Genomic DNA, 27,992 nt, shown 5'->3' with positions numbered 1-27,992 from the left:
TCGAGTGATGATAAATTATTCTGATAAATATTAAGTAAAAATACAAAACCAATTTGTATTCATTTGGACTTCTGACCCATTATTAGGTAACTAATTTAATTAATTTATTTTATATTAATTATAACAGTAATTCTCCAAATTTTAACATTGCATATTAACAGAACTGCTTTAATGCAAGGGTAATCTGGACAGAAGGCCAGAGGCCTACCAAATATACACCCTACTGATAAACTAAAAACTTATCAATACTCTAAGGAAGTCTCATGTACCACCTAATTAAATATCAATACTTCCAGGTAATATTTATTTAAAATTTGTCTATTTTTGTCCTAATATAATGTAATTTTTTTTTGATGATATTTTATAACAAATTATATGAGTCAATATTCCAAAAATTATTTGGAGGGGTTTTGTGTACATCAGTTTGAGAACTAATAAATTTTAATTTTAACAAGATAGCATTATGTGATTTTTTGAAAATTTCCCTTTACTACTAGAATCAGTAATAATATCATTTTTGATAAATTTATGTTCACAATGAAATTTCGCAATTGTGAAATTTGTTCACGGTAAGTTGAGTATGATTAATTTTCCTTTGAAGAAAAGAATGCAGTGAACTTTCTTTTAACCATCAACAATATCATTTAATATTTTTTTATTTATCTCTTTTTAGTGATTTTTAACTACGGGGTGTTATTTATATTTTGTTTAAAAACATTCATTAGAAATCAATAAATATTTATTATATATATATATATATAAAATAGTTATTTATATGAGATTTCTTTATTACAGAATAATGTCTTTCATTTTTTTTTTACTTCTTAAACATTGAAAAACAATTCGAGAACATGTTCCATATGTTTTGATACAGAATATGTTTTATAAGAGTGTGTTTTGATAATAATCTTGTAATTTCCAGACTAAAGGATACATTTGAAGCTCCAGACCAGTCTTTTAAACTTAATGTTCAAGCTCCCATAATATATGAGTTATCTGCCCTGTTGTCGTATAAACTGTAGGTTTTAGGTCGTATGTAGTAGCTTATAGATCGGAAAGGACGATAATTGCAATTTAAAATAAAAAAAGATTTCATTGTTCATATTTCCAACGTTTCAACAGTTTTATGAGTAAAAGATGTATCAAAATATATTTAATAATTATTAAAAGCAGGCTCGTCCATGAATTCAACAGATTGGATCTTGGATCCTTTTAACCAATAGGATTTTTTAGTGTGATAAACCTAATCTGTGAAATCATAGGTGGGATTCGGTGTGAATGAAAAGATATTGACCAACAAGAACAAAATAAATATATATATAAAAAATAAAATACATTTATTTGAGTGTACCTAACAGTGGCATAGCGTCTGACACCTGTGGTAATGTCTCAGTGACTATATTATGAAACACTGTCAGTGAGAGAAGAATTGTAACGCCTGAAAAATGTAACAAAACTACTATTTAAGGAGGAAAATTAAATCTAATTTAAGAACTGTAAATTATTGTGTAATAATATATATCTGTCTATGAATATAGTTTTGATTCCTTTGTACTAAATTTTATAGTGTTATAGTATATATTTACATATGATATGTAAGTTTGGGACCTTCATGCATGAGATGGAGAAAATCCATTTAATTTAAAGTGTTCCATGTAATTTAAAGTGTTTTAATTTTTTTAATGTGTGTGTTTTTGCTTTTTTAAATCATGGTTAAGCATTGTTTTATAATCTAAGAAAAAATGTTTGGTGGACCTGATATATGCGTTTTTGTATATATGTGTACACAGCCCCTGATTTCAAGAGAATATAAGGCTTTCTAAATTATTGCAGAGCAATGGAGAAAGTATTTGATGAATTTACACATGTGCATGTGGCTCACTTCATTTAACCAAAATTCTATGTATTTAAAAATACACAGAAATGACAGTAATAAAAATCAAATTTAAAGCCAAAAAACTAATCACATAGTGAAAAATCAAGAGGAGTAGAACAAAAAGAAAGCATAAAGGTTGAAGCGGCGTCTTATATAGATGGATAGAGAGAAAAAAAAAACTAAGGTGTATTTAAATGCTAATGATTTAAGGTTCATGCATTATTGTAAAGAAATTAAATCCTAATTTGAAAAAAAATTCAAAGTCCTAAATTTTCTTTGAACAATATATTTTAATTATTAATTAGATTTTTACAAAAATCAAAAATTGTTAAAGAGAAAATTGACAAAATTTGTGCGAAAATACAAATGAATATTTAAAAATAAAAAACACATTTTTTATTAGTTATTTTTTGTTTTTTGTTTACCCATTAAAAAATCTAATAAATTGAGCAAGTATCAATTAAAGTTACTGTCCTTTTTGTAACAATTTATAATATAAATTTACAAAAAAGATTGTAAACCATATATACATATATATTTTTTTAATTTAATTAGAATTAATCTTTGTTATTTCAGTGTCCAGCTTATTTGTTTAATTTTGAAAGAATGTGTTTTTTAAGAAGAAGATATCGAAGAAGAGGAAAACAATGCTCTACGGAAATTTAGTGATAAAATTTTTATCCTATATTTTTTTATGGTAATTGCTCTGACCTATTAAAGGGACAGCGTCTGATGTTGTTGGCATTATTTGTGACACAATATTCATGAAAACGGTTAGTGATAGAAGAACTGTAACATCTGGAATAGTATATACAAATTTGTCAAGTAGTTTCTTATTATAAACTAACATTTGGCATTATTGGACAAAGAATATATGTATTTTGACTTAAAAACCCTCCCTCCATATCAAAACATAAACCAAAGAAACCAAATTCCAATAACTAAACGTTTTAAGAACATATTTGAGTAAATTAAGCTTTCATCGACCTATTTCACTAATAATACCGTAAGAACCATGGGATGACTTGACTAACATAATAAAAAAATTCAAAAGGACTTTAAAAAGTTGCATGACACATTAAAAATAAACGAAAAATTATTGGAATTTAGTAGTTGTTTTATTTTTATACTCTGAATGTATTTTTTGGATATCATAATAAAATATTATTTACACAAAGTTTTGATACGCTTCCAAGTTCAATTTTTGTGTACACGTTCAATTTTTTATAATTAATAATTCCCACCCTTCTATTTTTTATCCATCGTTTATTTACATGTTTATCATTAGTTTGACTTCAGTATTTTTTTTTTTTTTGCTCTATTATTGATATGCCGTTTTAATAAAGTAATTCTTATTTAAAATATATTAACTATGCATTTTGAAAGTAACACACCATCTATTTGTTTGTTTGCAAGGTAGGATGACTTGTTTTAATGTATAATTGTCTACTATGTTTAAATACAGCTTTAATTAATAGACATAATATATTTTTTTTTATGTTGATATAATATATTTTTAATATTTTTGTATACTTAAAAAAGTCCTAGTTCATATAAATCGTTTTGTAGTCCCGGACATTTTTTTTCTATTATACGTAACTAGTCAAAAGCAGATTGTAAAAAAAAAATGTTAAATTTTAGCGCTCATATATCAACGACAAAAAAATTATTATAAATAAAAAATAATTTAAAAATAATAACTATACAGAATTTATATCAAATAAGAAGAAAAGTAGAGCCTTCTAATAAGTACTTCAAATGATTAATTTAGTAAGTAATTGAATGATATCTGTGAAAACTATTACTTTGGTTTCCTCTTTGCTGCGTTTATATATATTTAATAAAATAATTTTTAAACCATTGCAATAGTTTTAACAAAAAGCTGATTATTTTTTTCTTAGTGTACGAGTATACAAATTAAAAATATAAAGATTTATGTTTTGAAGCAAAATGTTTACACTGACAAAACTTGAACTATATATAAAGATTTTTTTAAATACGATGGACTAAAAGATTCGTACTTAATAATGGGAAGGCGTCTGATGTACTTGGCATAGATTCTGATACGGTATTAAGGAACATAGTCAATGAAAGCAAAACTGTAACGTCTGGAAGAATATATTTTATAGTGTGTATATGTACAAATCAATCAACAGGTTAATCTAACTCTGTAGTTTGAGGAATCATTATAGTTTTGGGTGAATAAATAGCAATAAAAATAATTTGAATGAAATGAAATTATATTACCTTTTAATAAAAGTATGTAAACATGATAAAATATTCAAATTGATTTATTTGTAACCTGCTTTTTGCAAAATATATTTTTATATTTTAATAATGTATATTTTTCTTTGACTCAAATCAATAATTAACAGTTGTATGTTTCACTTGGTTCTAAAAGATCTTAACCCTATAAAATAACTTTGCATATTTTTGACAGAAAGACAAATTATAAGATGTATATGTTAATATAGAATAAATAGAATGCCTTACCTAGAGTCAATTTTTCTCCTGAATCCGGAGGTAGTGTAAAGCCTAGAAGGGCCATTGAGGATATAAGAACACAGGGTACTATGAGATTGAAAAAGTAATATAGAGTTCTTCTTCTAATGTGTATAGTAAATGTTATGTCCACATAAGGCTCTGGACAGCATTCATAAAATAATTCGTGTCGTGTGCCCGGAACTCCTAAAATAAGGTAAAAATTTTATCGTTTGTTAAGAATGATTGTATTTGGTGTTGCACTTTGACTCAAATTTTTGCTAAAGAATAATCCAGTATGTCTATAGATTGAAATATCTATTAAAACGGTCCAGGAAAAGTGTATGTCCAAAAAACTTAAATAAAATAAAACTTGAATAAAGAATTTACTTATTTAGTGAGTCAAGTCATGGTGTGTTATATATTTATGTCAGTCAATTCAAAACTTCAATTATTACTTTTTTTTTTCAATCTACTCAATTTAACTATATATATACCTATATAGGAGTAGAGTTAAATTTAAGCTTTAAAAAAAAGAATATTTTCAAGCAACTTTTGTTTGAAGAAATATTTAATTAAAGGCGCATTATGTCCTTAAAATAGACCTGAAAGGTTTGAATTAAAAGATTTCTATTGCATGTTTCAAATAAACCTTTTAAAATCTGAAAAAGTTAGGATAGTTCTGCTAATAAAGTAAAGTCATAACTTAAAAATTCATTCCATCAGGCGAAAAGGATATATTGGTTTTCAGATAATTGATAATCATACAAAAATTGAGTAAAAACGAATTATATAACGCTAATGAGGATTCAAATATACAACAGTATTCTAACTATTATAAAATAACTTCAAATTTGTATAACTGTCCATATAAAGCCATATAATGATGTTTAGACTTGAAATAAATGTCATTTTTTTAAGCAATGCATTATGTTTGAAATTGAAGTATGTCTTAAATTATTGAAGACTAAAACAATATCATTCTCATGCTTATGAAATTATTGTCAATAGATTTTTTTTTAATTATTTGCATCACAAAAGTAAAAAGAGTCTAAATCATGTTAAAAATTTTTTTAAATGTTTTATTGAGTGTAATATTCAAGCAAATAATAAAATTAAACATTCATAGACAATTTATTATACAATAAATCGATTCTGCTCAATGGACTATAAAGTGGTGTAAAATGTAAAATATTTTTTTTTTTTTTGAAAATATCATAACTAACCAATCGTTAAAGTTTTTAGTATTTTAGATTTCACAGCTACATTATAAGCAATCACCTTTAATTTGGAGCAAATTGTGTTGAATATTTTTTGGTGGTATTTTAGTGTTAATATGAGATGAAAAATATAAATTTTGACAAAAAGTGAATTACTACACATTCACTCTAGACTTACTGCATGTATGTTACATTTACTGTTTATATGATCAGTTTAAATATTAATTTCATCTTTTGTAACAAAATTATTTTCACTTTGTTCAGGAAAAAAATAGCAAATACGAGTATATCATGCCTACGTTTCCATAATTTATTTTATCCCATTGTTAACATCTTATCAAGTGAAAGTTTAAAAGCGAATGTTTAATTTATTTACAAAGTTACACCTTCGACCATTAAGCAGAGTCTACTAGAAAAATTGTGTGTTATACTAAGTGCAACAACATAAGTTCTTTTTTCAAAGGGCAATGAAACAAGTTTAATAAATCATAAAAATTTATTTTTTGTTTCATAATGATTTAAACATTTAAAGTATGTTTTACACAGTTTTGAAATGAATGAACTTAGGTATCTTAATACTCAGCGGGTTTTCTTTTTTGATTAGTTTTTATTCAAAGGATTTAGAGTTAGTAATTTTATACAAAAAAAAAAAAACTAACTTTAATTATTAACATATCTTAATCAATAGCTTTATATAATTAATTGAGTAAGTAAAAAATTATTGCCAATTTGGAGAAACTAAACTTATTGGGAAATATCGCATATCATATGATGGCGAATTACTGTATTTCCAAGAAAACTTTAGAATCCTCCCTCTAGAATTAAACAACGTGTACTCCGCTACTACTTCCAAAGCCTGATTGCCACGCATTATAAAAATGAAATTTTATTGTTGCACCCTATTCATATGCTTATATTCCTAATCAACTCACTAATGATCCTTCTGGCATTTTAAATTTTTGAAAAATTAAATAAGTGAATCCATACTAGTAAAAAAAAAAACATGTAGTCCATACGTCAGGTCAAATTCGTATGTGGTATATGAGAAATCATGTCTTATAACAGAAAAGTATAGAAATGTAACACACATATGAAAACTGTCACTGGTATGATTATTTCATAGTATCGTTTTTTATTGAGGCAAAGGTCGACAATATTTATTCAATAATAAGTATTGAACTCCACAAATCAATGAATAATTATTTATGATTACGATTATTTTTTTGAAAGCGAGTGCAAGGAAGGTGTCAAAAAATGTCATGCAAAAAAAAACAATAAAATATAGAAAGGAAAAAGTATTGTTAAGATTAAAACCATAGATGGAACTGAGCGTATGCCACAGTTGTACCATCTATGTTTCTTTTTTACATCACCATATGCATTCAATGCCTTTACCTATAAGATCCCACTCTCCATTCGGGATAAAACTACTAATGTCTCCACCTTTTCCCTCATCCTTCAAGGTTAGGTCCAGCTGAAAAAATCGGTGTTCATTATTTAGTTTCTCCCAATTAAATATACAAAACACATTATCCATTAGTTTATGTCTTTGTAAAATAAAATTGTTTTTTTTTTTCTTTTTGATGAGGTAGCCTTGTGTATACATTTTTTGTTTGTTTGTTTGTTTGTAAGTAATTAAAAAATAAATGGTCTCTACCTTTTTTTTATATTCTTTCATTAGTAGAATATATAATTTTCTTAAAAAATCAAAAATTATTAAAAAATGATGCCTTCTTTGTTGCTAAGATTTTCGATCTACAAACTTAGCTGTGCTGATAATCTATCTATAACTATAAAATATTGGCGAAGCTAAATTTTAAAGTTGTACATGTACCAAAAGATAATGGTTATTTTTTTGTTTCAGTGTTTATGAAGATCTTATACAAAAATGGGATATGTATTTATTATCTGAAAAAACACCTAATCTATTCAAATGGGTTAATAATAATCATATAATACAAAAAAAAGAGTTTTCTTAACTACAATCATTGGTTATTGAGCTCCACTTGACCGCTATTAACATCATTAAAAGTGAAATGATTTAACAAAGTGATTTTTATCCATATAAACTTGTTTCCTTTTTTATATAAAAGCTGTTGATAGCAGGAATGAAGCTCAAAAAAGATTGAAATTTTTTTCAACTTTACAGATATACAAATTTTAATTTAGTGATATTTTAAATGAATTTCTATTACTTGCAGCTAGTGTTGGATTGGTCAGAAAAAACTAAAAAGACTGTAGTTCTATCAGTTTAGTCCTAATAAAATATGTCAGTTGTAGGACTGGTCTTTTATGGTCACTACAGCAGCTGAATAGTATACTTACTAATTAAGTCTTTTTAGCTATTGACAAGATACCTGAAGTAAAAAAAGAACGACGTAGCTCAATGGACAACGCGCTCGGGATAAATAATTCTCATGAATTCAATGTACATAGATTCGCGCCCGGCCCTCCTAGGGAAGGAAATATACTTAAGTGTATGGAATTCAAAGAAAATTCCTAGGTTAGATGGAGTAATTGTAACACAATAGTGTTTACTTATCCTTAATCAGTGCAACTCCATCTGACCAATCAAAGGAACATAAAAAAGAGGTGTGTGGCATTTATTAGTTTCTTCGTTTTTAAATTCTTCAATCCAAGTTCTGAGCGAATAAAATAAAAGGATATCCAGGGCTTGAATCGTAAAAAAGATGGTATCGATCAAAGAAAGACTGAAAGGGGGAGGCTGATTAGGAAATAAGTACGAAGACCGATCCAACACTCCTTGCAGCACTTACCAAACACTTTGAAATCTTTTTTTAAGATTACATAAGAGAAAACAACAGCGTTTAAGGTTAGAGGCTTAAAAAACTAGGATTGCAATAATCGAATTTATATAATAACCTAACCTCACGCATTAATATTTGACTCCCTGATAATTAATTTATTTTACTCTTTGGAATAATCCCTCAGTAACACTAACGTAAGTATATACAAAATAGCCAAGTTTTTTTTAGTTACTTTTGTTTGTTGTATTTTACCAAGAATTAGTAGAATAAATCAAAACTTTCGCCTCTTCTCTAAGGAGTAAAACATTGTAGCATTACTCAACACAATGGAAAGAGGGTTATATTAAAAAATATCCTGAAAATTAGAATTCAACTCAAAATATATATAAATAAATGTCTTCAGAGCTCATTGACACCACTAAGAAAAATAGTTCAACTAGAACTCTGAAGCTCTTATGAATTACGTAATTTTCAAAATATGTATTTTAATACTTTAAAAATAGTAAATTTAATTTAAGGATACGCTAAATATTAAATTAATATTTTAAATGATGGCTGTTATAAACAAGTAAATTAGAAGGAAAAAAAAAGGACCAAATTTAGCAATCTTTTATTAATTGATTCTTACGGGAGATGTGTTTGAATATTCTTTGGTATATGATTTAAAAATCATTCATATAGCAGAGAATAATATCTTATGTAAGAATAAAAATAATCCTTTATTTTTCTCGAAATTTTATTAAGCAATAAATAAAAAAATAAAAATTTGTACATAAATATAAATAAATAAGCGAAAAAAAAAAAAAAAAAAAAAAAAAAAAAGTGGAATTTTGTTTTGAGTAACCTTTCAGTACATACTCAGTATATAAGCAACTTACTCATTGTGGTATTTACTAATTAAAACATATATAATATATTAATTCAATCTAAAAATTAAATTTTTAATATTACAAACCAAGGAAGTAGTGTTCATTTACTGAGGTTTTACTGTATATATGTAATTTCGAATTAATCTAAATGCGTGTACAATATGTGCAACTTATCAATTTAATTTTATTTTTGGTATTTCTATCCAAATTTAGTTAATACGTACATAAGAATTTATATCACTGCATGCGATCAATATTTTTAATTTAGTAATGAAAAGAAAAATCACTAATCAACTAGTTAATATTCAACTACAACTTATTATTTTATAGTTTTATGACAAATAAATAAATCTACTAATCCTGTTTCACGGTGTTAATGTATATAAGTAAAAAAAAGTCATAATTTTATAGATATTAAATATTAAGTTTTCAGAAAAACGAAACTTATTAACGAATAATGTTGATATTTAAGGTGGATAGCTCTTACGTATGTTCAATGACTCACCTGAACCCTTGACTTTTAAAATTAGAATAACTAGGTAGTAAATCAAATTAATTTTGATATTGTTTTAAAAATGATTATAACAAATAAAATATTTCTTTTAAAAACCTTTCTTCATCTGAAATGTAAATAAGTTTGGATTAGTTTTGTTATTTACATGATTCTTTAAATGACATAATAACAAAAGAAAAATATATTGAAAATAAATACAATATTGTCAAACTAAAACTATCATTCAAAAATATATTTAATTTTTACACTTTTGTTTGTACTTTTAAATATATTTTTGAAAATTAAAAAAAACCAACTAAATTGCAATAACTATTACATAAAAGAATAATAAAATAATGAATTGTAGAAAGATCCTCCAAATAACACAAATATGCATTCTAATAACGTCTGTAAAATCTAAAATAAACATATTTATAATAAAACTGCCTATAAATAATCAAATGTGCCTTAGATATACTTTTTTTTTTACATATATTGAGCGAGAGCCGCTGTGAGTCACTCGATGCTATCATTGTTAATTTTGGCCAGCTTGAAGGCATAACCAACCAATAAAATTAGGAATAAAAGCTCCTTTTTAAATTAGCAAAATGATGAACAATTACCCTATTATATGAATGTCATATATAAAATATATATATGACTATATAAAAAATATAATTTATATTATACCTTCTTTACAAATATATTTCTCCTTATGACAAATATCCGAGACACCAATTTGTTTCCAAAAATGTTATTAGATCAAAATTTACAGATTGAACTTAATAATTTAGTAATTACTTTCACAAAAACCAGATATATTTCACAAATTATTCTATTTTTTGGTAAATATTTTATCAAAACATAAATAATTATAAAAATTTAGCAGTTTAATAGGAATTAATATCACCATTAAATATATATATATCAATTTTTTTAAGATGCTAAATATATAATTTTTTCTTAATATTTTTATAGCAGGTATTTGAGTACTTTATATATTTAATGTATCAAGTAATTAAACTTGGTGTTACTTTAGAAATACTACGTAAATGAAAACTCTCAATAATCAAAGTTTAAAAAATACTTTTAAAAGTACAATATTAGACTTCCTTTTAAAAAAAATGAATTAAAAATATATATATATAATGAGGATTTTAAATCAACTATCAAAATTTGATAAAAAATAAGATGTTACTATTTTCTTTAAAAAAATATAGTACATTTCTGGAAGCAAAAGTCTGATTTCTCAGTATATTTCGTTGACCTAGTGCAAAAACATACTAAGTGGCAAAATAGAAAAAAATGAGTTAAATAAATTCGAATAGTACATTTTTTTTTTTTTTTTTTTTTGATAAGAAGTCAATATTTTTCCATACATCAAACCGAAAATATGCTTAATTTAAACTGTAATAAATTTATTTGGTCCTAAACCATGTCTTAACATTGGCATTGGGAAAGGCTTCTAGTTTCTTGATAACCTTGGCAAATTTTATAATTTTTATTTGTGTTGCTATATCGAAGTTTATAAACTAAAGTATATAAATTCAATTTAATATTTATAAGTCTTTTAAATTTAAGCTTTATCATAAAATCCAAATCAATGTTTAATACTGAATTTGATATATATGTTGCCCTGTAAAAATTTAATCTGCTAAATGTTTTTCCTAACTTTTTATTAGTAAAAGGCATAAATGATTAAAAAACTGTCAATCTATGTACTGAATTATGCCGATTATGGCAGAAAATTTTGAATCTCCTAGTTTTATTATTGACGAAGACATAGTTACCAAAATATTGAAATTTAATTATGTATCTCCACTTAAACTTTTGTCCGTATGGTATGTTTTCGCTCTGGGTAAAAGATTTATAATTCGTATTACAAAACAAACTATGAAGCATTTAAACATATTATAGTACCATTACAATCATTTAAAAAAAATCTATCACAAAAAATCTTGTACTAGTAATTATAAATACAAAGGGATTTTGTGAAAAATCGTCACTGCTCTTCAGAATTTTTTGCCCCATTTAAAAGATAAAAAAGAAATACGAGATTGAATTTACGGTTTTACAAATTTTTTGTAGTAATTGAAGGAACAATGATTATACTTAAATTAAAAATGATGTAGATTTTGTATAATTTAAGTTTAGGACTTTGTTTTTATACAATTCTACTATATAAGCCGTAGTAGATATTGTGAACATTTGCAGAGCATATCATCATAGAAAGAAGGTTTTATTGAAAATGGGTGAAGTATATATATGTATATATATTTGTTTACGAGTAGGCACAGAAGAAAGAAAAGGTAGAAGGTAAGAATAAGAAGATACAAGTTTATGAAATTTTCCTTAGGTTGCGAGTCCACTTTGGCGAGTATGTATTTTTTAAGAATATATATTTTCCGTTAAATCATCAACCCTAAATGTTAAAATCATGCAATTCCTAGAAAAATGTTAAGTAAAGACTAAAACTACAAAATGATAGAGAAAATATGAACTTTCTATTTATTTTATAATAAATTAACATAAAAGCTTAATTCTATTTCTAAGCAAAGATATATATAAAATGTTCGCCAGATGATGTAGATTCTTTACAATTTTCCATCTTATAACAATATTTTTTCTTCCTACTGTATATCTATACAGCCATTGGTCAAAAAATAAAGTTATAGATAGAGAATCATATATCAATGTCATAAAGAATCTATCAAATATGTTTTTTCTCATATATAATTCGTTGCTATTAAACTTACATGGTTTACCGTTTGATCAAAACTGAGCTGTGCTAAGATATATCTAAAACACATACTCTAAGTCTATGGCCTATATACTTGTTTCAATTCCTAATTATAAAGGTTAATCTGAATGTAGTTGTAAGTATTAAATATTTGAAACGATATTTCGTCAATGGATTTATACAGAAGAAAATATATATTTATATATACATATTTTGTTTGTATTTCATTGAAGTCATTTGTCATGAATAATGGTTCATGCCTACATATTCTAATACTTACAGCTTCAGACCCAAATACTATGTTGTCAAAAATACTTCTAACTTTGAAATATACATTTTTGTTCCAATTTATTTTAGAGTCTACGGGTCTAGACTGGATATTACTATGTATTACTATGTATACAATATATTAATAAGTATGATAAAAGTTCATTTAAAAATCAAAATATTTTGAGGTTGTAAGAGACCATTTTACAAATATATAAAAAAAGGCTTTCTCATAAAAAAAGGGGGAAATCAAAGGAGGGAAACGAACTCATCAATCTGTGTTTCAAAAATACCTTCCAACCCGAATAAGTCCAACTACCAAATTTTAATTCGCATTTTTGATCATCAAACGGGAACCATGTAATGTCTATCTTGCAAGTACTTTTAAAGATCCCTGGCGGTACGTAAAGACAGTTACCCTCATGATTTACGACGACGTTGGTTTGAAATGTTCCATCAAATTTTTCGTCCGCACTGATGAATTCAAAATTAAGAATGAAAATGATAAGAATTTTTGTTTTTTTGGTTAAAAATCAGCAGCATATTGTTAAGAACAAAAAAATCAAACAGCATAATTATTATTATTTTTTAAAAATTTCAATCAATATTTCATATACAAATTATTATGGTTATATTTACTGTATTAATATCTAAATTTCGGTGATAGACTAAAATAGCTATAGTACAGAGCCTTATTTTGTTTATAATAGTGTATTTGGCTGCTCCGAAATGGTTCCTCAAATATAACATATATTTTAATTATTTTTTTTCGTCTATTAACAAAAATTCTAGTGACCTTAAAGTGCAAGTGCGATGACTCCAATTTATTAATTAAATAAAGGATCATTAGTTAGTTGAAGAAAAAATTGTAATTTTTTTTTTTTTTTTTTTTTCTGGCTTGCTTTTGTGTTGATAATTATTTTACGATAGTAACAGCGAATTTTTTTTTTTGGGGGAGGCTTGATATTTAATTTTTTTTTGTAAATCCAAAAATAAAAATTTGGTTTGAAAAAAAAAAAAAAATTTTTTTGTAAATAAATTAAAAAATTTAATTTGTTTTGAAAAAAATTTCAAAACCCCACAACTATTCAAAGAAAGTTAAATTTTTTCGCAAAAAATTTAAAAAATCCTCAAAAAATTTCATAAATTTAAATTTCTAGTAAAAGAGAAAAATCCTTAATTTGGGTGGGGGCTACAGCCCTTCCAGCCTAATCCCTGCAAACACCCCTGAAAAGTGATTGCTTAGTACAGATGACCTTTTACAACAACTTTCATATTAGTTTGAAACGATTCAAAATTTGAAAATGAGATATGACCGCTTATACGTTTAAAACAGATGTACCTTGTACCAGGTTTGACTGTATCTACTTATTGATATGTACAGCAAAAGTGTTCTTACCTGTTGTACATCAAGAGATCAGGAGTCCATATCTTCCGTGGGTGAATTCGAACTGCATCGACATTGCCATATTCCGATTTATTCCAAATTAAATTATAGTCATTCCATACCTGTGAGTACGTTATAAAAGTTATTTTCTCAATGCAAAGTAAGATATGTCGATATAGCTTATAAAATATTTGAGTTAAACCTCCCTAATTTAAAAAAAAGTAATAACAGGCCAAAACGTAATTGATATACCTTCATAAATACATAAAAAAAGCTAGTATATACCTATCTCTCTCTATATATTTTGAATACCTAAAATTGATGATTAAATGAAGATATATATATATATATACATATCAATTCCATTTCCATAAAATATAACAGATCCTGTATGCATTGATTTGAATTTTCACTTATTTGAGATCAATATTGAATTTTAATACGTGTTCAGTACATGTACTTTCGACTAACCCTTTTTTGGACTAATATCCCCCCCCCCTTGCACTTAGATCATTTCTACCAGGGACGATAAAAAAATGAGTTTGGCAATGTTGAGGCCTCTCATATCATTTTTGGTGTATTACAACACATTTTAGCTTGGAAAACATAGTTTTTTGGGTTAAAATTGGACATTCGAAATATGATGATGCTATGAGTAAAAAATGGTACATAGTATAGTCATTTTTGGAGGGTCTCCAGAAGAAAAATACTTTGATTTATTCTGTAACAGTTTGCTTCCGATGAAGGGGACAATTTAAAAATGTGATAAAAGTATGCACATATGTTTGTCTTTATCGTGTTATTTTGGTTCAATTAATAATGATTCTTTGATTTTTAATGAATCACCAATAAACGACTTCTCAGAAGCGAAGTTTTAAAAACAGTAACTCTTCTAGAACTTAGTGCTTGAATATACAAGTTATTTTGAGATATGAGCTGAATTTTGAGCAAAAGTTTATAATAACTGACAAGGATTTCTTTTAAATACGAGCTAGTCAAGAGTTGACGATGGAACACGAAAGTCGCTATAAGTTCTTTTTTTTTTAAATTTTTTAAAGGATATTTTTTTGCGATTTACGTGCTCTGTCGAGGAACAAATTAAACTATGTCAAGACATTATTGTATCTATTTATTGGTGGAAAATTTGATACGTTTAACAATGGATACATCAAAATTTAAATAGCTTAACGAATAAATAATTTATTAATTTTTCATCAAGAATAGTAGTTACATTCTTTGTAAAGAGGGGCATTAGGGATGACTATGATAGTGGCTTAATATTATTGCAATACAAAAAAATGTGATTTTTTTTTTGTTAAAAGACAGAAATGTTTTGATCCCAAATAAAAGTCATAAAATTTACAAATATATAGTTTATACCTCACTAAGTAATGAAGAAAGAAATGCACACAAATTTACACTTAAAAGACTACATATTAGGGGGTATCAAAGGAGTCCAAAATTGAGCTATCAAACATTCTGACCCAAAAAGTTGCGAATGGTAAATAGAAATCCGTTTTACACAAAAAAAAATCCCGGAGAATTTTTTTACCCCCCCCTTTTTTGGGTCCAGAATGGTTTCTGTATGAAGTAAAAAAAAAGGTTTTTGCTAGGCTTTTTATTCAATATATAATATCGCAAAATGTGATTATCTTTTAGTAAGCCATCTAGCCTCGTTCAAGGTTCCTGGGAATTTTTTTGGACTGAATTGATAAAACAATGTTGCAAAGGTAGCGTTGGTCATGACTTAGATCAGCTAAAATATCCTCATGAATTTTTATAACTTTTCCTACACAGGCCTGAAATTGACGACTGACATTTTTTGTAAATCTTCATTTATTAGTTTTCCAATGGATCCCCTATAAATATTAGGTCCTTGCTGACCACCATCAATTAGTTTGAATGCCTCCAATTCATTCATGTGAAGTTGGCACACCAGGGGTCTTTAGAGGGAAAGTTCAAGCCTCCTTACAGTGCCAGACCAAATTCCTACATTTGTGTTACAACCATCACATATGATAGCAACTATGGATTCTAAGTTTTCATGATTTTCTAAAACCGATTATATTTCTCTAGCCTGATCCTCCGCTTTCCCACTTCTTGGTGAAACATGGTCAATGTATTCATACTGGGGTTCTTATATCGGGGAAAGACAAACATTAATTTGTTTGTATAATTTTAAATTTCAAAAAAGAATAAGAAAGTTTATTCTAGTTAATTTAATTTTTTAGTTTCAAATCATGAAAGCTACAATTCCCCACCCATATATATTTTATAAGAATAAAAATTATAACAACTTCATGTTAGAGTACCTTTAATAATGACTATATGCTCCTCTTTTTCTGTGCAAAATATATTTTTTGGTAGGAAGCTGACATTGCTTATCCCTTGATGTTCAACAATTTTACCCATTTTGGTAAGGTCGATCTTGCCATCAAAACCAATGCATTTGATTTTCATTGATTCTTCTTTTAAAGATTTTGCATGAATTTTCCTGTACTTATGTCTTTCCCTTTTAACTTTTTGGCAATCTAGTATATTTGAAAGCGCAATTAATTCCATATATATTCTAAAAGAGAATTACATATAGCAGCTACTGCTGTATCTGACAACCGAAATCTGTCCGCCATTATTGCAAGATTAGGGTAACTCCCCTTATTATGGTCAGATAGTAATTTCAGTTCCTCCAATCTTACAATATTGGTTAGATAAAGAACTTATGAAAGCAAAGAAGAAAACTTTGAAATTAGAGAAATACCTATGCCATTCCCAATCTGTAGAAAGGGCAGTGAAACTAGTTTCAGAGGCTTCGTGTATGGTTTACGGATATAATTAAAGACACGGATACATTTCGTCATCTTTAAAATCAAGAGATAAACCAATAAAGCTTAAAACTAAGTGTCAGTACCCAGTTTGATATATTTACATATAATATGTTTAAAAATAGCATTCAGCAAAGAATAAGTATATCCAAATTATTATATACTAACTTATATAAAATTAAAAAATAAGATATTGACAAAATTTTCTCCTTTTCATAAGTAATTTTTATCTTTTTCGTCTATTATCGCACTAAATTTGGGGGCGCGCAACGTTTATTTCGCTGTAGAAGTAAGGGATTTAACTTTATCAAAAAATTATATATCGTGCAATATCATTTTTTAAAGCACATAAAGCTTTTTCATAAGGAAAAAAAAGTTTATTTCATAATTTCCGGACAAGAAGGGGGAGGGGGGGATTTTTCTCCAAGTTTTTTTTTAGTAAAAACGGATTTTATTTACCATTTGCAACTTGTGAGGGGTAAGAATGCGTGACGACTCATTTTTAGGATCCCGTGATACCCCCTACTATATATAAGTGGTCCAAATTGAATTATGTTGAATTCCCTCCGACTCCTCAACTATAAAATTGGATTTGGGGTTGATGCCAATACATTTTGTCTTACAAAGAAAGTTATGCAAAGCTATATATAAATTAGGCTCAATTTTCGAAATTATAGTCGTTGATCAAGTAGGAATTATTAACGACTATCAAGTCAAATATGAACCAGGTTTGTATACAAAATGGAAATAATTGATACTTAATAAATGTTAACACAAAATGAAAGTAATTTCGTATTTTTCGCTTCATTTGAATGTTTTTTCAGATGTGTTACGTTACAATCTTCCTATTTAAGCCAAGTTTTCCTGTTGATAATTCTTGTTGCTAACGAGAATCCAACTTCATAATGCCCTTTTCATAGAATTCAATGTTCTAATTGGCAAAAAACTCTGACAACCAATTTTCACAGGCCTCTATTGAGGCCAAATTCGTATCCCCAAGCGTGTTGCCCATATACAGGAACATATAGTCGTCACTTGGTGCTAGGTACGACCTAGCGTTTTCTTGATAAAGCACAATTTCTCTCTTATTCGAATTTATTTTTGTATCCAGCCTTCTGCAAAAATTTCAAAACGGTTTTATAATCGATGTTCAGCTCCAGAGTCATGCTACAACTGCTAACATAACTGTCTATTTCGATATGTCCTGTCTATAATCTTATCGACAACAAGGCTGCTTGGGACATTATTCATCTCCACTACACCAGAATGAAATCGCTCGAACCACTGCTCTGCAACAATAACCAAAAGAGGCTAGTCCCCGAAAACATTTTAAATTTTCTTGGTCACTTTGGATGTTTTTTATAGATAGTGAAAATATAAAATATGGTGATTTTTTCTTTTGAGACCCCCCCCTCACTCGACTAAATTTTATGTCAGTTGGTGTATCCAACCTTGAGTTTTTTAATTTTGTTAATTCACCACTCGAAAAAGAGCATATAACAGGCAGCTAATGTTCAATAAGATCTTATTTCAGTACGAGCAATAATTCACGAATAAACCGGACAAGCGCAATACTGTCCAAATTATTTGAAGTCTACCCTCCCACATTTACAACAATTTATCGTATGAACCGATGTGATAAATAATTAACAAGATATACTTGGTTAAAAAAGGTGGGAAATACAAAATTACTTTTTCCCAAACTACTCACGATAAAAATATAGTGTAAAAATATTGTAAACGCTCTGTAAAAAAAAATACATAGATGTTTTATTATTACAACTGTTTTTTTTTTTTTTTTTTTTGTTTCAAAGTATACAGAATAATCTTCTTTTTTGTTGTTGACGTTGTTTTTTTCAAAAGGAAAAAGTCTTGATCTAAAAAAAGAAATTTCTTAATTCATAATTTCCTTGAGGCTAAGGGAGCTACAAGTTTGCAAAGAGTATAAAAGAAGTTTTTTTAACAATATTAATAGTTTCTACATATATCCTCTATGAGATATAAAAAGAGATAAAAGGGTGAATTTGATAATCTTTAATTAATCAATTATTTGTGTTAAGTTATTTATTGTAGATTCAAAATGCAGCAGTATCATTTAAAGTACATTGTTTAACTTATCTTTATAATTTGTGATTATAAGTGTTACGACAGCAGATGTTCTGATTCTGACTTACTCACTTTCACTTTATATTAATTCAATAATATTAGATATTTTTAGGATTTTTTTAAAATGTTCTAAGCAGACTGTCTTTAAAGCTTACACCTAAAATCACTTCTATTTCAATACTTGAACTCCGATATGCAAGTTCACCTTATCTTGATTATTTTATCAATATAGCTGATAGAATTCTCTCCATTCTTATAATCGAACAGGTTCCAAGCTGTGTTTCCTTTAAAAAGTTTTAAATTATATCAAAGCTTCTACAAATCATCATTTAATATTATATACAGTAAATTAAGAAAGACCAGGTGCAGATATCTCCTGTAAAAACTACATACAGCCATAACACTTATATTTAAAAATCATGATATAATAAAGATTATTGTAAAATAACTTATGTTAACTTTTCTGTAACATACCAGATAATACTTATTTTTAGGGGTAAAAGTAACAATCGAATATCTTTGGAATTTTCTTCCTAATGGTTATCCTTTTTTATTTTTTAAATATATACCGGTTGCATAATTGAAAACTAGACATTTTGAATCTGGAGTTTGTAATTGGGGCTCATAAAGTTCCAAAGCTCATCAACAGAAGCCTCGAGACCTTTGAGATTCGGTGCCCTTCTCCGGCAAACCCAGGCCTCGACATGAGGCTATAAGGAAATTGAGTGGGTTGGCATCTGATGAGTATGGTGGCCACATTGTTTTCCGCCAGAATTGAATGTTGGACTCCAAAAAGGTCTGTGTAACCCTGCTGTGTGTGTTGGTGGATCATCTTGTTGTCAATACCATCATTAATGGCCTTCTTGAGGTTGTAATGTGTCTTCTTGGTTGATTAAGTCAAGTTTCGAATTCTTGTTGGAGTGTGTTCCGTGCACAATAGAGCAGCACTATTGATTCTTTTGTTTCTTTGTGAAGCCATTTTTTGAGGGATTGCGTTATTTATATTCGAGGGACAGGGGGAGGGGGCAATTTCGCACAATTTGTCAGCTGATGGTAGGAATTATCCATTCCTCCATGTATTTTTCTTATTAATCTCTTCTATAAGTGACCATATTTCAACTATGCACCAGTTATAATATCATAGTCTAATATACTACATTGAAAGGCTTAGCTGATTATTCATAAAAAAATTATTTATTATAATTTCTTAAATTTCAAACTCAAATATGATTCATTTTATTTGTTGCAGCTTTGACTAAAGAATAAATACAAAATATATTGATTAATTCAAATAATAAAATCACTATTTTTTTTTTTTTTTTTTTTTTTTTTTTTTTTTTTTTTGAGAATCCTAATAAATTATTATACAAAAAAAAACTTACTTAATTAATTGATGTAGTTAAACGTATAATCATTACACTTAAAAGAGAATTAAATAATTAAACTTACCAAATTTAACCAGAGGCAACTTATCAAAAGCTGATTCTTCTCATCCTGAAATACAAAGTGAAAATTGTTAGTAGTATTTATCATACTATTGTATGAAACGAATAAAAAATTAATTTTGTATCGTTTAAGCCTTTTAGCACTACATACAATTGAATTTATGAGCCAATGTTCAAGCGTTACAAAGAAGTGATAATTACGATTGTCAATACATTAAGTTTCCCCCCGTCTATTCAAATACATACATTTTTCTGTCTATTAAAATAAATACAATTTTAATGTATCTAGGAAACTTTTACAGGTTATAGCTTAATTTTGATCATGAAATAAAATGAAATCTAACTTTTACAAAAGAACCTTTGATTCGTTAAAAACGTTTTCAATGAGTTATATTTGGGGGTAAGACAACCAAAAATAAAATTTATGGCATACGTTTCTATTCATGCTAGAATAATAATGTTATTTACCATTAAATATAAGACAAAGAAATATACTTGAATTTAAAAAAATGATACTTTTTAGAATAAGTATGCATATGTTAAAGCTCTCTGCCTTTATTGTTAAAAATTAATCCTTATATATTTACAAAATGCCTTGCAAATCCCGGTTACGTAAGGAAATAGTAAAGTGCTATTAGAGCTCCATATAGCCATTATTACTTGAAAAGTTAATTTATTAGGAAAAATTGTTCCAAAAATTATTTGGTTTCATACGCTGTATTATTGGCTGTGATACGTCAACAAACAACGACAGTGAGGAAAAAAGCCAAGGGGTTGTAGGTTTTGGGAGCGGACATCCCATTGTAGAGGAGTTTGTAACATTGTGAATTGCTCTGCTGAGCCAATCCGAAAAGTCAAGAAGCTTGTTAACTTTGGCCAGATACTCTTCAAAAAGACAGGAAGTAGAGGACACAACTAGATTTTCACTGAAAATTTCTTGGCCGGTGTGGCCTTTCAAATTGAAACAAAGGATTGATGTACATATTCTAAACAAAAAATCTATATATGTCGCGATGGAGGCAAGAAGAGCCATTATAGGCATTTTAATCTGCGCCCAGAGGGCATCAAGAAGGCCTTAAACGTCAGCAAGGCAACTGCCTGTCGGATCAGAAATCATTTGGCCTATGGGGACAAACCTATGAGTGGAAGACCCACCAACTCCCAACTTTTATCAGTACGGTAACCCGAATATATACACTTAATAATACATACTGTTATCAATGAAAATATATAAAACATTTAATCAAAATTTATGTGAATATATGTATATTTATAAAATTATCAATTTCAATACAAAGCAACAACCTACTTTTATATTGGTTGTTTTTCTTTTGTTATCAAATATTAGAAAAGACTACATACAACAAAAATATCTCAATTCTTTCATACACGCCCATTGTACATAATATATGAACATGAATGAAAAAGTGTAATTCAGTTAGTGCACTCTTAAAAGTATATTTAATTATGATGTAGGAAAAACTGTGGATCTTTGCATTGCGCATTGAAATTTTTTTAAGACATATAATTACATATATATATATATATAAATACACCACTTGAAAATAAATGAATTACTTACCACATCAATGATTTGTTGAAGAGTAATGCCAAAAGTGAGCATTAGTGGCTCGGATTCATTCACTACAGGCCGTTCTAGCTGATTGTAATTTTGGATTAGAGCAAAGAGCAAACGCTTCTCGTGATATCCACATATTGTTTCTATAGAAAGAAAATTTTTGTACTTATCATGAATATTCTTGCTTGGTAAAAATATTAATAATATACAATTTGAGGGGGAAAAGATAACATTAATTCGTATTGTGCTATATAAATAAGTGAATTAACCTTTGCAGTGTACCCCACAAATGTATAAATACATCCACGCTCTACATTGGGAATATAACATATTGTGATATAAACAGATCACAATATGCATACCTTAACTATCAAGTACTCTTTTATTTACTTTGTCTGCAATCAATATCTTTAAACCAATACTAGCACGAACACGCTATCTTAAAATCTTTTTAATGGCTATCTTAAGATAGCCATTAAAAATACCTTGTGATGTATTTATTGTTATTGCCATTGCTAGCTTGCCATGTTCCTTCTTCAGCCACAATGAAGATGGAATATACATACTAAGATTAACTTGTTAATCCGCTCCTTCCTGTGCTGTACTCATAGACATAATTCACTTTTTTTTATTCGTATATAATATACATTCTCTCTTTTTTCAATTTGTTACATAATTCGTTTTTTGATTATTTGGTGTGTATTTTCGAATCTACAACCCATACCTTTAAAAAAAACTTTGAGACACGGGGAGTCGATCTTGTTTTATGAAAAAAATCAACTTATTAGCGAAAAATAAAACTTGTCCTTCAGAGCCCATGAATCGGGGTTGATCCGAGTTAAACATAGCCTTACGTACGTAACTAAAAATTCTGAACAACTTTTATGTATGTCTAAAGTATGTTCTTTCTCTGTTTTTCAGATAAATGCGTTTTTATCACTGTTTTTCAAAGTGAAATATACATCAAACACACACACACTAATAAATTATTTTAATTATACAGGATAAATAATTAGTTTTCGAAACGTTGAATTGCCCAACACAAATTACTTCGTACTAAGCCGTTTTAAAGTGGTAAACAATAATAAGGACAAATTAAATTTATTTCCNAAAATTATAATTTCAACATGACTACCTTTTTGTCTACTGAGGACGCGGATACTTCCATTAATTTCTCTGAACTCACTAAATAACAAGTTAACAAGGAGGAAAGGGAGGAAAAAATATCATGTTGATAAAGTTAAGTCATATATGGTATTTCTAATGTGGTTCTAAAACAACTGGCCGAAAACATTTTCCCGAAAGACATTTTGCCAAACACCATTTGCACATTTTGTCGAAAAGTAATAAAAATATTCTATTAATATATGTAATGCATTTTTTAATTCAATTTAAAATGATACTAACATAAATAGGTATTGTTCACATGCTATATATGTCGTATAGGTAAATTAGTGTTAGTTTGCAGAAAAATAGTTTTCCGCGAAATGTTTGTTCGGAAAAATGTAGTTCACCAAAATATACATTCGGCGAAATGTTCGTTAGACAAATTGTCCTTCGAAATGTCATTCGGGAAAAATACTTTCAGCCAATAGTCCCCTCCCGTTCTAATGTGACATTTTTAGTAGGAAAAGTTGTCAAAAAACAATTTTCTCTTAAGCAAATAGGTGTGTTAGGTTAATTAAGGAATTAAAAAATTAGTAATATCAAAGCTAATGGTTACCTATTTAGCGGGTGTACTTCTGTTAAATCATAAAAATAAATAATTAAACATCCAACAAGATCCTCCCAAATGTACAAATGTGGATGTTTAACAAATTTTGTTGAATATCATATTATATTAAATAGGCGGTTTTTTTTATATCTTTCATATTGGCACCAAAAAATATATAACAGTTAAGTTAAAACTGACTGAATTGGTGACTTATATATTTTTCAATCCATTTTCTTTATTTTTTTGGAGGATAGGTTGAAAAAATGGTTTTATTTGTAGAATAGCAATTAAAGGTAAGAGTAATACATTTAAAAACAATTTTAAATATTTTTTTTACAATTTCCTTTAATTGATCCGATGTTAAGTAAAAAACAAAAAGATAAAGAAAGAAAAAACTTCTAAGCATTTAATTACTCCATCTGACCTAAGAATTGTCAGTGAAATAAATATACATAATGCACATATCATTTTCTAGGAGCAACCGTGAATCGAACTTATTTATTGATTTATTTAATATATACTCTCAAAATGATATATAAAATTATTTAAAACATTTATTAAACAATAGTTAGTTTTTTTTATAAACAATCTATTTTCTAATTAATATAAAAAAACAACCCAATATTAATAATTTAAACATGAGCACAAATATGACATGTATAGTGTATTTTTTTATGTTAAATTTAAATAAAACAACTACAATCCACTCTTTTTTATTTTATCTCCTACTCACACTAGTAGCATTTGCCTGTTCTATTTTCACTTAATTACAAACAATTTATCTTCCACGCACCATCCTCCCCTCATACGATTGTTTTAATTAATTATTTTTCATTTCAAAAAATTTCCACTAACAAAAAAGAATACCCATTTTGTAAATATAGTATTGCTGAAATAGGCATAATATATTAAAAAATAATCCTTTTTATTCAAAAATTAGTTGAGTAAATTTTATACTAGAAAATACAGAATTTAATAATAAATTTATTAAACTTTTTTACAAATCCATATAAGTAGTTACAATTTATAATATATATAAGTTATTATAATAAAAAAATAATGTTTATTTTGTCAAGGAACAACCAATATACATGGTTTTACATAGTACTATTATGCTAATATTTTCTTTTAAAGCCTGATTTTAATGGAAAAAGGCAGTTTTTATACATGATATAGGTATGTTTTTAATTTCATAACTTGATTGATTAACCCTATAAAGCCCCAATTATTTTCTGACAAATTTGAAAGTGTTTTTAGTATGTTTTTAGCATTAATATGCGTCATTTATTATACTCTTATAACTGGGAGAAAAGATAAAAAAATAATCCACTTTTTATTAAAATGGAACATATGTGTACTAATTTGATGATAAAAATATTCCCTCTAAATAGCATATATAATTACTAATTTGTAGCTTAGGACAAAATAAGTTAAATGCTATAACATACTATAGTAATTTTTTTTTTATCCATATCTTACCTCGAAATCAATGAAATAGATAAATTAAAAGACGTAAGATGAACGCTAACATATTGTACAGTATACAATTACAAAGTACTAATACAATTGTAAAACTTTTGTTCGACAAGTTATTTCAACTTATATCTACTTTTCTTTGAAATGATATATATACATTCCAATCGTCCTTTAGGACTAAAGATTTTTTAGGAATGACTTAATAGATATATATAAATTTTTCACTTAATGTGTAATTCATCATTTGTGTATTATTTTGTAAACTATAATATAATAACTGCTTTGAATACACAAATCAAATGCTAATTCCGCTAATAATAAACTCTTCCAAATAGAACTACTTTCATGAGTATTTTTTTCGTTAAAAGGTCTGATATTCAAATGTAAGATAAAATGTCCGTTTTTTTCAGGATTGAGTCAGGATTAGATTTGTACTTTTTAAGGAAATAACGTAAATTTATATATATAAACAGAAAAAGTTCTGATGAATCCTTTCAAGGCCCTATAATGCACTTAAGGCAAAAAAATTAATTCTAGGTAGCGTTTATGTGAAGACTAATAAGTATAAACTTTTAAGTATTTTTACTTGAATGTGAGCATATAGCAAATGTCTGGGAACACTTAAGATGTGTTTTTATTTGAGCTTTTTTTTTGTTAGTTAAGAATTTACATACATACATACATTATAAAATAATACAGATATGCATACATTACAAAAAAATCTGTACATACATACGGCAAAGAGCACGACCACACAAAGGGGTATATGTGCTATTACATCAGAAGTTGATCTTAAGTCCTACTTAATTTTATGGTTATTATCAATAATTTGTTTAATATTTTTGTACATTTCATAAATTTACGGAGATCTTCATCCTCTTGATATAAGAGCAGCTAATCATTTTTTTTTCTTTTTCGTTTTGGTTTGGAAACCAAAACGAAGAACATATCTATTTGGGACTACTTTTTGCCATCACGACTTTCTGAATATATATTTGAATTTTTTCAAGAGTATTTTACACCTGTTGCTTGATTTAGAAGGTATTTTCTTGGCTCATCTGGCATTCCGTGTTCCTCAGTAGCAGTTTCTCTGACACTGCCAGTTTCCTTGGTCTTTGGAGTATCTTTACAATTATTTTTATAAGTGCCAGCATCAACACAGACATTTACAATTTCCTCCGTGGAACTACCTGCACAATCATAAACAATGGTGGTTGTTTTGTGTTGATTAGACTTATCAACACAGGGTTACAAATTTCATCTTGGTCTATCACCTTTTCCACAGTTTCCTCACTTTCTAGAGTTACGGGCACGTTCCGAGGGTCCTGAAAGCGCACCTTTCCTTTTGAATTCACTTTTAGGGTGAAGTCAATAGCTTGCAGATCATCAAATGATGCTTGATCCACATCAAGGTGTAGGACTTTTCCTAACTTTTGTTATTTCAGATTGTGTCAGTTCGACTTTACCTCTAACACGAAGGGAGTTACATTGATATGCAATAATCTGAGCAAGTATCTCATCGCAATTGTTTCCAGTGACCTCTTTGATGAAGCCGGTAAGCCTTTTCATGGCACTCTTTTTCCTCTCTCATTTTCTCCACCTCTCCCCACGAGCCTGGCAAGAGAGGTGTATCGTTCAAGATAACCCTTCGGGCATATTGTTCCGTAGCGTAATTACTAACATAGATCAATGTCCTTTTGTTGGTGTAGCGGCGACCTTCATAGTCAGACAACGGTTTTGTGGAGGATTCTGTTGTGGATAAGATATGTGTATAGCATGTGTCCAGTATTTTTATTACTTTGTTCTACTCAACAAAGGACTTGTGATCACCATTTTTTCTAACAATGGTGATTTCTGTGGCCCCCTTGGCAATTTTTGCATATAGAAATTTACGCTTAGGCTTTGATTGTGGAAGCTTTTGTTGCTCAGCAGACTCCTTCTTTGAGCTTTGATGCCTTTTGGATGGAGGAGTTTCAGTAAAATGACCCCCCCTCCCCGCCACCACCTCGTTTCTTACATCCAGGGGCTTGATTTTCAGTTTTTTCATGTACGGTGTTTCATGTTCTGATTATTACTTTTTATGGAGTAAGGATTTTTGACTCCAAGTTTGTTATTTTTGTTTTGAGGTTCTTTGGAAACTTGTTCTTCCATCGTAGGAGAAGCTCTTATTCTATTACACCAGTTGTTGTATGTGACAGTTTCCCATTTTAGGTCGACGTCATTTCTATTTATATCCAGATATCCATCAGTATTATTTTATTCATTTTCAGCCATTGTCAAAGGTTGAGTGACAGATAAGCAAAAATGTTCCCCTCAATTAGAGAGTTGGAAACGCCCTTATTAAGAAGAAGATGATATTATCTTAGCTTTCGATTGATCCATTTATTGGTGGAATGAAGATACCTGAGGTCCAATGCTGGTTCAGAAGAAGAAGGATGTGCCCTTATAACACTTTTTAACTTAATAAAAATATGGAAATGTACTTTAAACTCCTCTAAAACGAATTAAACTCCAAGACAACACGAATGACGTGTTCATATTACAAAGGTAAGAAGTCAACTCCTTATTTGAACTTTAAAATAATTTTAAATACTAAAGCTTTTATATTGTCCCGAATAAAAAAATCAATTTTAATACCACAAAAGTTCAGAGTATCTTCTACAAATTCAGATCCGCTAAAACATCATTTCCTTACAAGTATGTCGGAATTATTGATAGATATATAAAAATAGTTTATAATAAAGTTTGA

At 27.8% G+C, this 27,992-nt stretch overlaps 1 protein-coding gene across 5 annotated transcripts in view; it reads right to left on the bottom strand.

The window, feature by feature from the left end:
- The window catches only part of LOC121129161 (neuronal acetylcholine receptor subunit alpha-7), a 131,473-nt gene that overhangs the window by 4,406 nt on the left and 99,075 nt on the right, over window positions 1–27,992 (bottom strand). For 2 of the 5 annotated variants that reach the window (XM_071893339.1, XM_071893338.1), the window contains exons 3-8: window positions 22,057–22,196; window positions 20,479–20,523; window positions 14,114–14,223; window positions 13,008–13,188; window positions 6,973–7,051; window positions 4,370–4,564 (exon numbers count right to left, since the gene is read on the bottom strand). In XM_071893339.1, the coding sequence (XP_071749440.1) occupies window positions 4,370–4,564; window positions 6,973–7,051; window positions 13,008–13,188; window positions 14,114–14,223; window positions 20,479–20,523; window positions 22,057–22,196 (750 nt within the window). Of the gene's footprint in view, window positions 1–1,351; window positions 1,439–2,587; window positions 2,675–3,897; window positions 3,985–4,369; window positions 4,565–6,972; window positions 7,052–13,007; window positions 13,189–14,113; window positions 14,224–20,478; window positions 20,524–22,056; window positions 22,197–27,992 lie in introns of all 5 variants that reach the window. The other 3 variants (XM_040724843.2, XM_071893336.1, XM_071893337.1) reach the window with 3 other exon arrangements.

Source organism: Lepeophtheirus salmonis, chromosome 14 (assembly GCF_016086655.4).
Source record: "Lepeophtheirus salmonis chromosome 14, UVic_Lsal_1.4, whole genome shotgun sequence".
NCBI classification, from domain to species: domain Eukaryota; kingdom Metazoa; phylum Arthropoda; class Copepoda; order Siphonostomatoida; family Caligidae; genus Lepeophtheirus; species Lepeophtheirus salmonis.
The sequence above is the reverse complement of the archived record's forward strand: the minus strand, read 5'-3'. Positions and strand labels throughout refer to the sequence as shown.